General features: G+C 41.7%; 3 protein-coding genes across 3 annotated transcripts; 1 reads left to right on the top strand and 2 right to left on the bottom strand.

The window, feature by feature from the left end:
* Positions 1 to 3,083: 3,083 nt before the first annotated feature.
* Positions 3,084 to 3,674, top strand: LOC112171729 (proline-rich receptor-like protein kinase PERK14). The gene has a single exon (XM_024308868.1). It carries the CDS (start codon positions 3,084 to 3,086, stop codon positions 3,672 to 3,674), a length of 591 nt encoding a protein of 196 aa, XP_024164636.1.
* A 2,470-nt stretch (positions 3,675 to 6,144) lies between these two features.
* On the bottom strand, positions 6,145 to 7,546 carry LOC112171728 (zinc-finger homeodomain protein 5; the record flags this gene model as incomplete). Its single annotated transcript, XM_024308867.2, has 1 exon — positions 6,145 to 7,546. A coding segment is annotated over one exon (1,011 nt), but the record flags the coding sequence as incomplete, so codon positions are not given.
* A 3,046-nt stretch (positions 7,547 to 10,592) lies between these two features.
* On the bottom strand, positions 10,593 to 12,560 carry LOC112171727 (putative fatty-acid--CoA ligase fadD25). Its single transcript, XM_024308865.1, has one exon. It carries the CDS (start codon positions 12,558 to 12,560, stop codon positions 10,593 to 10,595), a length of 1,968 nt encoding a protein of 655 aa, XP_024164633.1.

Below are 12,560 nucleotides of genomic sequence, written 5' to 3'. Positions count from 1 at the left end.
TTATTATTTGAATTATTGAGTGTTATGATTTTCTGAGCTTGATTTCTTGAGATTTACTATGCTCTATGAGTTGCAGGATTTTTAGTGGATTTCCTTCCTGAGGGCTTTCATTAGATTTTTAAGCTATTTATTTATGAGTTATTGAGTTGGGAAATGATTTTCGGGAAGTGACTGATTAAGAAAATATTATGAGAATTATTGATTTCGAATAGCGGTTTATATGAGGATTTACGAGTACGAAAGTTTAATCGAATATTTGAGTATGATTAAATTATTGAGATTTCTTGAGTTTTGAGCTCCGCACCTATCAGCTTTGAAATTAGGCTCAGATTTCTTTCCGGAAGCAATTATTGATTTACTGAGTATTTGATTTATGCTTTCGAGGATTTATTGAGATATTGAGGTTTGAGTTAGCGAGATAATCCTGAGCAATGCTTTCGGTGAATTATCAATGATTTATTGAAGTAATATCGAGTTCTTTCCGAAAGCAAGCAATTGGAGGAGGTTGTTTTCAGTTTATCAATGAGGCTATCTTCGGCACATGCGTACATTACCTAGTCGGCAGTCCCTTCTAGGTAATAGTTTGGTCGGCAGTCCCTTCCAGACTACATCCCTATCGGCAGTCCCTTCCGATGAGTCACCTGGTTGGCAGTCTCTTCTAGGTGACATGAGGTAGTTTGTCGGCAGTCCTACCTGTGGTTAGTCGGCAGTCCCTTCTAACCACCGCCTCCTAAATCCGGTTGGCAGTCCTTTCCGATGCGTCATCTGCGCAGCAGTCCCTTCCAGATGACATGAGATGACTAGACAGCAGTCCTTTCTAGTCATCAAACGAGGTTTTCTAAAAGGGATCAAAAATAAAAAGAGAAGGATTGAGTTGGAAACATTGTGAAATCTAGTTGCAGGTCGGTTTTGTTAACATGATATTTGAAATATGATTACTTATATGAGGGATTGGAGATTTTAAGAGATTGCAAGATGTTTTATTTTACGTGATTAAGATTGCAGTAAAGATGATGATTAAGAGTATTTCCAAGATTGTTACTGCATGCGAGTTTTTAGAGAATAACTTGGGAAAACATTAAGTTTTACTTATACATTCGAAATTACTTATTTTCATCCACTCACTCTAACGGTTTTTAAATGTTTTCCCCTGGGCCCTTCAGTTTCAAATGCCCAGTTTGCAGGCCAGTTTAGCTTGAGGTAGAGCGTACATGGGGTTGAGGCATAGCTGTCATAACTTCCGCATTATAAAAGTCTCGGTCCTTTATCTTGTATTCTATTCTCTTGTATGCCTGTACATTAGATTGCTCTGATAACCTATGAGATTAATATTTTTAAGTTCAGAATTGTTTTGTGATTTGGGAGATGTTGTGTTTTAGGGAGCATGGTGGCTCCAGAAGATTAAGGGTGGATTATTTTAGAAGTGTAAATGTTTTTCTACAGGTTTTGGGTAGTCCACTTTTAGAGGGAGTTCCGCCAAATTTTTGGTAGAATTTCTTCTAAGGTGGGCCCCGCAGGGCCACTTTGGATTTCAAGGTGAAATCCGGGGCGGGTTCCGTCACCCCTGCTGCCAATCAAGTCTCTGATGGCTTGACTAGAGATGACATAAAGTATGTGGCTTCTAATATTTCAGAAGCACAATTGCAGCAGCTCATATCTCTTCTGAATATCAAAAATGGAGACGCCAATACTCAAGCCAACACTCAGGTCAATGCAACAATAACCAAACTAACAACTCCACTAGGTTTGTCTAAAATCTTCTCCAAACACTGGATTATTGACAATGGTGCAACAGACCATATTGCTTCATCTACAAAGTTATTTTTACATGGAGATAAGAATTGTTCATTACCTCCCGTATTGATACCTAGTGGAGAGAGTGCTAATATCGTTGCAAAAGGATCGTTGCCTTTGAATTCTACCTTTTATTTGCATGATGTATTATGTGTGCCTACATTCAAGATTTATTTGATGTCTGTTAGTCAGCTAACGAGAGGCTTAAATTGTTCAGTGACTTTTTTTCCTTATTGGTGTGTCTTGCAGGATCTGGCTACGAAGAGGATGATTGGTTTGGGTAAGTAGCGTAATGGCCTGTACTCTATTTGGTGGCTTTAGCGACGAAGAAAAATTCAATCAACCCTTCTTCCATCTCAACCAACCAATCAACCTGCAACCTCATCATCTCATCCACTGATCTATGGCATAATAGTCTAGGACATGTTTCCCTTTCTCGTTTAAATTCCATTGCCAAAAATTTTCTGAATGTTTCTGTTAATTCTATTAATGCTTGCGCTATATGTCCTCTGGCTAAGCAAAGTCGTTTGCCTTTTGGCGTTAGTTCAATTTCATCTGAGAGACCATTTGAACTTATTCATTGTGATGTTTGGGGTCGATATAGACACCTTTCTCTTTTGGGTGCCCATTACTTTTTAACTATAGTTGATGATTACACGCGTTTTACATGGATATTTTTAATGAGACACAAAGATGAAACGCAATCACTTTTGAAACATTTTTTTAGCTATGTGTCTACTCAATTTTCATCACATATTAAAACTTTTCGAAGTGATAATGGTGCTGAATTCCTCTCACTCCAATCTTTCTTCAAATATAATGGTGTAATTTTCCGACATTCCTGTGTTTATACGCCTCAACAGAATGGGGTAGTAGAACGCAAGCATCGTCATATTTTGCAAGTTGCACGAGCTTTGAAATTTCACGCTCAACTCCCTACACAATTTTGGGGTGAGTGCGTTCTTTCTGCAATTCATATCATCAATCGTCTTCCAACTCCTCTTCTCTCTTTTCAAACTCCTTTTGAATGTCTTTACAATAAAATCCCTTCTTTTTCTCACCTTCGGACCATTGGTTGTTTAGCCTACGCTTCCAATCCTCGTGTTGCCCATAAATTTTCTCCTCGTGCCATCAAGTGTGTCTTCATTGGTTATCCTGCTGGACAAAAGGCTTACAAACTATTTGACTTATCGAGTCGGCGAATCTTTACTAGTCGAGACATTGTTTTTCACGAAGATATTTTTCCTTATGTCTCTGTCTCAGCTGAACCCAATTCAGTTTCAGCCACTATGGGCACCACTTCAGGCCCAATTCCCACTTTAATCCCAAATCCAACTCCTTTTCCCAGCCCTACCTGTGAGTCTATTCCACAAGTTGACTCTTCCACCTCAGCTCCATCCCTTCATCCTTCAACCCCAGCCGACCCACCCTCTCAGACTGACCTCATACCCAGCTCGCCGACAACGTCGCCCTCCCTGGCTTCCTCTCCGACCCCACCCGTAGCAGATCAACCCGCCACCTTACCCGAACCACCACCACCACCTGTAGCCGACCAGCCCGCACCCTTGATTGACCCACCGCCCGTAGCCGACCAGCCCATCCCTTTCTCTGAGCCTCATCGTTGCTCCAGCTGGACCACCGCACCTCCGGTCAAATTCCGGGACTATATCATCTCCCAGGTCACACTTCCCTGCTCCGATCAGTCATCCTCCTTGTTTCCAGGTCCAACTCACAGCACCCGTTACCCTTTATGCAATCATGTCTCTTATCACCGATGTACGCCGGTCCACCGCTCTTTCCTTGCTCAAATCAATCAAGCCACTGAGCCCCGTTCCTATTCCGAGGTTGCCGCTCATCCTGCATGGCAAGAGGCAATGTAGTCCGAACTACAAGCTCTCCAAGAAAATTGCACCTGGACCCTCACTCGTCTTCCCATTGGTAAGACTCCAATTGACTGTCGTTGGGTTTATAAGATTAAGCATTGGGCTGATGGTTCCATCGAGCGATACAAAGCTCGCTTAGTTGCCAAAGGGTTCACGCAGATGGAGGGTGTTGACTATTAGGATACTTTCTCTCCTACTACCAAAATTATTTTTGTTCGTTGTCTCCTTGCTTTGGCAGCAGCTCTTGGATGGTCTCTTCACTAATTAAACGTCCACAATGCTTTCTTGCACGGCGACCTTGATGAAGAAATATATATATGTCTCCTCCGCCAGGTCTTCGGAGACAAGGGGAGGAACACTTAGTCTGCAGACTCCACAAGTCGCTGTATGGCCTAAAGCAAGTATCCCGTCAGTGGTTCGCCAAATTTTCAGAGGCTATTCGGTCTGCGGGCTATGTACAATCAAGAGCTGATTACTCTTTGTTCACCAAGAAACATGGCAAGTCCTTTATTGCTCTTCTAATTTATGTTGTTGATATTTTGATTACTGGAAATGATCCCGTGAGTATTGCTGCACTCAAGAACTTTCTTCATTCTCATTTCCGAATTAAAGATCTAGGGGACTTGAAATATTTTCTTGGTATTGAGGTTTCAACTTCTAGTAATGGAATCTTTATCTCTCAACATAAATATGCGTTAGAAATTGTCAAAGATGCGAGGCTAATAGGGGCAGCTCCTGCTGAAAGTCCTATGGAAAGAGGTTTAAAGTTGTCCGACAAAAGTGAATTGCTAAAAGATCCGGCCCGTTACAGAAGACTAGTTGGGAGACTAATATATCTTACAGTTTCGAGACTAGACATTACATATTCAATTCATGTACTGAGCAGGTTCATGCATCAGCCTCGAAAGTTACATATGGAGGTAGTTCTACATGTTGTACGGTATATTAAGAAGGCACCTGGTCAAGGATTGTTCTTTTCCTCTAAGAGTGACTTCCGATTACGTGCTTTCTGTGATTCTGATTGGGCAGGATGTCCGATCATTAGGAGATCCACCTCAGGTTATTATGTTTTTCTTGGTCCTTCATTGGTTTCTTGGAGATCAAAGCGACAAAAAATGGTTTCTCTATCCTCAGCTGAAGCAGAATATCAGGCAATGACTGGTACTTGTTGTGAACTCACATGGCTTCGATACCTTCTCAAGGATTTGGGAGTGTTACATCAAGAACCAGCTTTTCTATATTGCGACAGTAAAGCAGCGCTGCACATTGCAGCAAATTATGTCTTTCACGAGAGAACTCGACACATTGAGATGGATTGTCCCTATATAAGGGATAAAATACAAGATGGATCTGTGCTCACGAAGTTCGTAGGTTCTACACATCAATTGGTAGACATTTTCACCAAAGCTTTGGGAAAGGAAATCTTCATCCCTATGGTTGGCAAGTTGGGAGTTAGAAACATTCACTCTCCAACTTGAGGGGGAGTGTTACAAAACTAATCTTAAATATCCTCCATATTAATATGTGATATGTAGATATCTGTTGTATTTGTACCTCCTTGATTGTAGCATGATTATTGGATCAGATAGGATCAGAGAGATTAGTTACATTGTGAATGAGGTTTGTACCTTCTATATGTAATCGTTATTGTATCAATGCAAAGATATTCCAGCCAATCTTCTTTCTTTCATTTTGAGTCTATTTCTTTCACTCACATCCCACGTGAAGCTAATTTCCTTGCTAGATGTAATTACTGCACAGGGCCTCTCTCTCCTGAGCTGCGTATTTGGCGAAATGAGCTCCTTATTTCAATCTCTTCTATTTTTACTTTTGACATTAGTGGTGGTGGTGTTGTAAGAGGTTTTAAGCTTTAATGTATTATTTTCCTCCTAAAAAAAAACTATTATATAGAAGTAAAAAAAGAAAATTTCAAATAATTTTTTTTGGCTAAAAGATCACAGATAGGAGAGGAATAAAGCCTTCCGATCACACCATTTTATTAGTCAAAAGAAGAAGAATGAAGGAGGGAGACCAAAACCAATACTAAAAAAAAAAAAAAAAAAAAAACAACAACGCAGACCTCTAATATCGTTATTACGATACGATACTATAAAAGGTGGAGGATCATCCCACCACACTAAATTAGAACAAGATGTACCATGATTTATCAAAGCATCAATTTCCCGAAAAATATGACAACCTCTAAGGTTCGTGTGAGAAATTTAGTATAAGCGATTCAATTATTAGAATGAATAAAATTGTCACTTAGATGATAAACCTTGCTAGCAATTAGGAATTGCATCAAAAATGAAAACTCAATAATTTCAATTTTTTTTCCTCCATCTTTTTTTCATCCCCCAAAATATTCATACATTGCTATCATGATAAAATACCCTAAATTCATTATATAAGACTACAAAAAATTTTATCCATCCGATGGTGGACCTCTAAAATTCAATGGAAGGGCCATTCATGCATTATTTTAACACATTTGACTTCCTTCCCTAAATTGAAGTGCATGGAGACCACCAGAAAAAGTAGAGACCAGAGTATCACAGAAAAGGAAAATGCAGGTTCCACACATAGGTTGAACAGCATCATTCAATGGCATGAAAAATTTAACCTAATACAGGATTCTGTTAAAAGATAACTAACTAATAACTAATTAAAGCAGCTGAATAATAGTACTACTACCAGCTCTAAAAGCCATCAATAACAAGGTTTCCAGTTCCAATGAAGAAGAAGAAGAATAATAATCATGCATCTGATCAATCTAGCTAGCTAGCAATAAGGCCTCTCCATCAGTCCATTTTATACAAACCAATCTCAGCTCACTCACTCTCATCAAGCCCCCTTGATTATGTGTCTGTCCCTCCTCCTTCTTGACCTGGTTCTTCATGAGCTTCAACATTCTCCAATGCCAGCTGACTCGTGGTGGTGGTGATGTCATGGTCATGCTGCATCTTCTTCACTGTGTTCTTGTTATTGTGCATCCATACCCTCAGCACCTGCCTCTTCACTCCCACCTCATCACAAAACTTCTCCACATCCTCCTCATCCTGCTTCTGAATTCTCCACCCGACTCGCTCCGCAAACTCCACCATCCTCACCTTCTGCTCCGCCGTGAACTTGGTCCTGAACCGCTTCTTCGACAAGCTAAAAGGCGGCACCACCCCTCCTCCTACTCCATCCCCATTGTCGAAAACGTTCAGATCCTCACTCGAAGACTCCGTCCCCCCTCCGAAAGCCACGCTCATGGGTTGAACAATCGAGAATTTCTGGTGGCGGTGGTGGTGGAGAGCCGAGGACGGAGAGGGAAGCGGCGGAGGGAGCTGGAGAGGGCTCAGCATTATGCTTCTTGATCTGGAGCCGGGCCCGAACGGCGTCGTCTCGCCGTCCACCTCCTTACGGTGGAAGTTCCTGTGGCAATCACAAGCCGCGCATTTCAGAGCTTCGAGGGTTCCTTCCTCGCCGCAAGGCATGAACTCTCCGCACCCGTCGAACACATTACCGCCGATGTTGGCTGCGTGGTTCTTGAGACATTCTCGGTAGCGGACGTTGCTGGTTGTGGATGTCGACGATGGTGTCTTGGACTTGGGCCCACCCGACAAAACACCACCACTGGGTGCAACTGCAGTGGAGCCGACTCGATCTGGATCTAGATCTCTGGTTGTTAGTGGCACTGGTTGAACATGGTGTGGTTGAAGAGGGTGATGGTGGTCTAGGGTTTGGTGGGTAGCAGTGAAAGCAGAGATGGCAGTAGGAGTGCCATTGTGAATATTTCCAAGTCTTCTTTTTCTCCACCTCCCGATGATTCCTTGGTTAAATGAGTGCCACCATAGCTCAAAGCAGAACCTGACGTCCTCATTTCATTGTCTTGCGTTCTAAAATCCATATGATATATATACTTTTTTTTTTTTAGGGATTCTAAAATCTCAGTTAATTAATACGGAAAGCTGTTAAAAAAGCATCGCAAATCTAGCTAAAATAGCTGGGATCTTGTGCTTTATTGGGCTTCTCTAAAAAAAATAATAATAATAAAGAGAATGAAACTGAAGAAGTTTTATTTTTTCAGGTAAAGGAGGACAAAAAGAAGCTAAAAAGCTAGCTAAACCCATTAAAACCCATGCCGTTATTTCTGCACAGTTAGGATTAATGGAAACGCAGGATGAGAAATAAGATTGAACAGCAAAATGGGTACCCAAATCACAGCTTTTTGAGAAAATTATAGAGAGAGAACCTCATGCAACAGCTAGCAGTCGCTTTAACATCATCTAATGGCCTCCATCTCAAAAATCAACAGCTTAAGCAGAGAGCGCAGAGAGAGAGAGAGAGAGAGAGAGAGATGGGGTTGGGGTTGGGGTTGGGTTTGAATTTTTGGTGTGTGCTTCTGGGGCTCCAACAAGAGACAGGTTGGTTGCTTGTGGTGAGGCCAGAGCGAGAAGGATAAGAGAGAGAGTTGTTAAGAAAGACGAGTCCCCTCAAAGTGCTGCAATGGAAAACTAGGAGAGAGAGAGAGAGAGATTAAGGGGCCGAGAGGGGTAGGAGGGAGGTACTATTGCTTTCTTCTGATTGCAAGTTTGCAGATTACAAAACAAACCGACAACGTCATGTTCAGACCTCTCCCACGCCCTGCCACTTGTGGGTCCCATCCCCCACCCTTCATTATTGCCCCATTTTTCCATTTCTTATCTCAACACACTTCCCCCTCAGCATCACCCAAAGATGCATATTTCCAGTACTACACACCTAGCCTCATGGCCTTTGATGCGACGTAGCATTTGCTTTCTTCTGCTTCCTCGTAATCACTCTTGTTTTGTTTCCTTTCCTTAATTAAACACACACTACTAATTAGAATTACGAGTCGTCTTTTTTATTTTTAACTGAAAATTCACAAACTACAGCATTAAATTGAATCGAAATGTCAAAAATTTAACCATAATCAAACTTGATGATCTGTTTTCAGAACTCTAGTTGAAATTGGCTGGACTACCGGTTAGTGTTCCCTCTCTTTCAAAAATGAAAAAAGTCGATATTATATATTTAGTGAGCAGCTCAGTATTTAAAAATTGAACCGAATGGACTCGGTCCATTCATGCTATAAAACTCTCAATACCTAATTATAGTTTGTGACAATCACTCTTGTTACGTCAATTAGATCCATATTACTAATGACGGTGATGTTTTTGACATTCAAATCTAACGAACCGCACTAAATTGGCTGAAATAGTGAAAATTTAGCTTGAAAGAACTGAACCGATCGATATGTACGTTAACACTAAAAGTTAACGAAATGCACTGAACTGAACCAAAGTGGTTAAAAATTTGCTTGCACCAAATCGTACCGATCCAATATTTCTAAAAAATTCCTAGCTTATTTCGGTTAGATTAAAAATTAGTGTTGGTTGGATTCAGTTAGCAGTTATTATAAAAGTATTTAATTAGTGTAGCCCTGCCGTTAATCCCCATCAATGCGTAATCATGGCAGTCTTTAGCTTACGCTGATCCTGTAATCCCGAATCCGCGCGCAAGAGAACAAGAAAGGGATGATGAGATGGATGGGTAAAAGTGAAAAGCTACTATAGTGTTGGTGATGGTCCATAGTGATGGACTTGTCGTCTTCCTCGCACAGTCATATGCTGCTGCATCAGACCATTCAGACCCTCTCTCTCTCACGCTAACGTGCGGCACTGCGGCCTCTGAAAAAAAATTTTGTTTTTTTTTTTTTTTGGGTGAGAGTCTGAGTCTGAGTGAGTCTGAGACAGAAACAGAGAAACCACGCTTGCCCCTAAGCAAGATAGGAAGGGAAGAGCTTTCTGTGAGGCAATCGATGGCTAATTTGTTTGTCTCTCTCTTTCCACGTCTTGGTACTTGTTGGTGTCTACAGTATACTGTTCACTAATTGTGCAGGACAGCCCAGCCAGCTTCAACCATCAAAAGGGAAACACTTATCTACACCCGTGCTACAATACTACCATATATTACGCCACGGAATTCAACTCCATAATTAAATTCAGTTTTATGGACTTTTATCTCAGCAAATACTACAAACCAAAAAATAAAAACGAAAAAGGAAATTGACAACCTGCTTAACATGTAAGATTGGTCTATGCACGAATTTCACTAGGCCTAAATTAAATTTAAGAAAAATGAAGTTCTTGGAGGTACTAGAGGTCTAGAGTGTGTGACAAGGTATGAAGTTGATGCACTGGCTTGATAGTTCATGTATTGTTTGTGGTAAAAATTTGTTTAATATGTAATGTTTCGAGACTTATTTTAAATTGAGGCCTCTTACTTTAGATGAAGTCCTTAAGCGGCTGCCTTGCAGCCCTCGCATATGTTGGTCTTTAGCCAATGTAGGCTGCAGCGTTTTTATGGGTTCAAGGTAATGTGTAATGACTAGTTTACTAGCTTTTTGAACCGCTAAATATGCTCAAAAGTATCTTAAAGTTGATTTTGAGTTTCTTCAACTCGGAAACCACAAGTGCATACTGCATAATATGACTTCAAACTGATTCTTCTATGAGACAAATGCAACTCACTTAATTACGAGCTAATGTCATTCTTATACAAATAACATTAGTTGTGACCGTCAACATGCATTATATGTATGAATGTAGTTTTTCCTAATTTTCTATATAAACATAACCATATTTTATATCTCGATAGAAATAATATGTGGTTAGATCTTTACAAATATAGAGTACATTGCGCTGCATAGATTTTTCATTACTATGTAAGCCTTTACCAATACATCAATACAAACATTATCCATAACTAAGTTATACACTCTCGATCGAGCTAGTTTATTCAAAACACTATGAACTATTTAATACTCAATCGATGAATGGGACAATTCATCAATTTTTTATCACAAATTTTGCTTATCTTTCCACCAAAGGTATAGGTAGCTCTTCACAAAAGAGAGAGCAAGGGGGGACGAGTTGTAGCACTCGAGAATGAGAAAGAGATTTCATGATCTCTGACTTCTACCTTTTGTCCTTCTCTCTTTTTCTCTTCACTTTTCCCCTTACTACTTCCCTCATCAAGCGATCTCCTCCCAAAAGTTGAAAAAGTATAATGAACCCCGAACCCCATCTCCATCAAAACGCTCATTTTGCCTCCAACAAGCGTATCCTTAGCTGCCCATCGTTGTATTTTGCCCGACGTAGTTTTGGGCACGCCCCCACTTTTAACAAGAACGACCACTCCAACTTCAACTCCTTCCTCCTTTACCACACCCTCCCTTATCCCTTGACATATCCTCCTCAAAACCCTAACATCATTCTGATCACTCCTCTGCATCTCCGCAACCACCACAACCGTGTTCTCAATCTTCAACGCAGCCAAACAACCCGCTCTGATAAACACCGGACTACTATTCTGAGCTGCCGTTTCAATGTAATGAGGATGTATTTCCCGGTCGTTTTGGAGTTTGATCACGTCTACACACCGTCCCGTCACGTAAAGAAACCTTTCTTCTCCTTTGACGACTCCTCTGTCGCCCGTCCGTACATAACAGCAAGTCACCTTGTTTCTAAGTCTACCGTGATACACCTCACGAGTTAGGGACGGGTGCCCCAAGTAACCAGAAGCATTACTAGGAGACGAGACCCAAATCTCTCCTTCAATCCCATCCTCAACGGCCTCGCACGTCTCTTCGTTCACCACGACAATATCCATGTCCTCCTTTACGACGTCGTCTTCTCTGGAATACCCCAGCCTTGCACTAGGCAAGAGCTTGTTGTGAGATGTAACGTTAGAAGAGTTGTATCTCCATGCAGTTGAAACAAAAGTGCAGTTCTCTGCTAGGCCGTAAGATGGAGAAATTGACAATGGGCTGAGCCCATAAGGCCCAAACATATCCACAAACTCATCCACCGCGTCTTTATAAATTGGCTCGTTTATAAGAATCAGGTTTTTCATGCTCCACAAGTTTATAGGGGAAGTTCCCTTTTTAACCCCGCCGCGTTTCACCACCAGCGGCAGCGTGAACGACGGAACAGGAGTACAAGTTGCGCTGAAGTTTGTTATAAGCTCGAGCCAAATTCTAGGCCTCTTGACAAATGCCTTCGGCGAAGTCAAAGCACACGTCGCACCGGAGACAATGGTCAACAACAAGAACATAAGACCGCAATCATGGTACTGAGGTAGCCACGACACGATCACACTGTTTGGGTGAAGGTCGTAGGATTTCCTTGCGGTTCTGACGTTGTGAGCTGCCGAGCCGGCGGTGACAAGGACCGGCTTTGGGATCCCGGTCGTGCCTGACGTGTACTGAATCAAATACAGCTCGTCAGGTGTGCAGCCCTCGTAGGGCGAAGGGCTGAACTGTAAATTCAAGTGTCTAGCTCCAGTATTTTTGATATCATCAGTGGATATCCAGTGGAGATTCTCCAACATGTGCACGAGTTTTGTATTGGAGGATAATGATATGAAGTTACGGACGGCTGTGATGTAAGAGGGGTGAGCTATGGCGGCCTTGGGATTTGTTTGGGAGAGGACTCTGACAAGGTGGTAGTAGTTTTGTTTAGGGGAGGAAAGGTCAGGTGGGGAAATGGGCACGGCCAAAAGGCCGGCTCTTTGGCTAGCGAAGATGATCTCAACCAGTTCAAGCCCTGGCGAGCATAGGATTACGACAGTGTCACGTCTTTGAAGTGGTTCAGTGTATAGCAAATGATGTGAAATGTGTTGTACTGACTCATTGAGCTGAGAATATGTGAGGGATGTTGAGCTATGATCACATTTTGGATCGGGTGAGTCATCTTCGACCCAGATGAAGGCTGGTTTGTACCGGAAGGCGGGAAGGTTTGCCCATAAGGGTAGGTAGAGATCGACTACTGGTTGGTCAGGGAAGGAAGGGTCGTAGTTCTCGTAGTTCAT

Source organism: Rosa chinensis, chromosome 6, assembly GCF_002994745.2.
Source record: "Rosa chinensis cultivar Old Blush chromosome 6, RchiOBHm-V2, whole genome shotgun sequence".
In the NCBI taxonomy this organism is placed as follows: Eukaryota; Viridiplantae; Streptophyta; class Magnoliopsida; order Rosales; family Rosaceae; genus Rosa; species Rosa chinensis.
This window is presented reverse-complemented; position numbering and strand designations above follow the sequence as displayed.

Bases quoted from the DNA above. Each gene is read 5' to 3' on its own strand.
- LOC112171727 (XM_024308865.1), bottom strand. From the start codon at position 12,560: ATGAACTACGAGAACTACGACCCTTCCTTCCCTGACCAACCAGTAGTC.
- LOC112171729 (XM_024308868.1), top strand. From the start codon at position 3,084: ATGGGCACCACTTCAGGCCCAATTCCCACTTTAATCCCAAATCCAACT.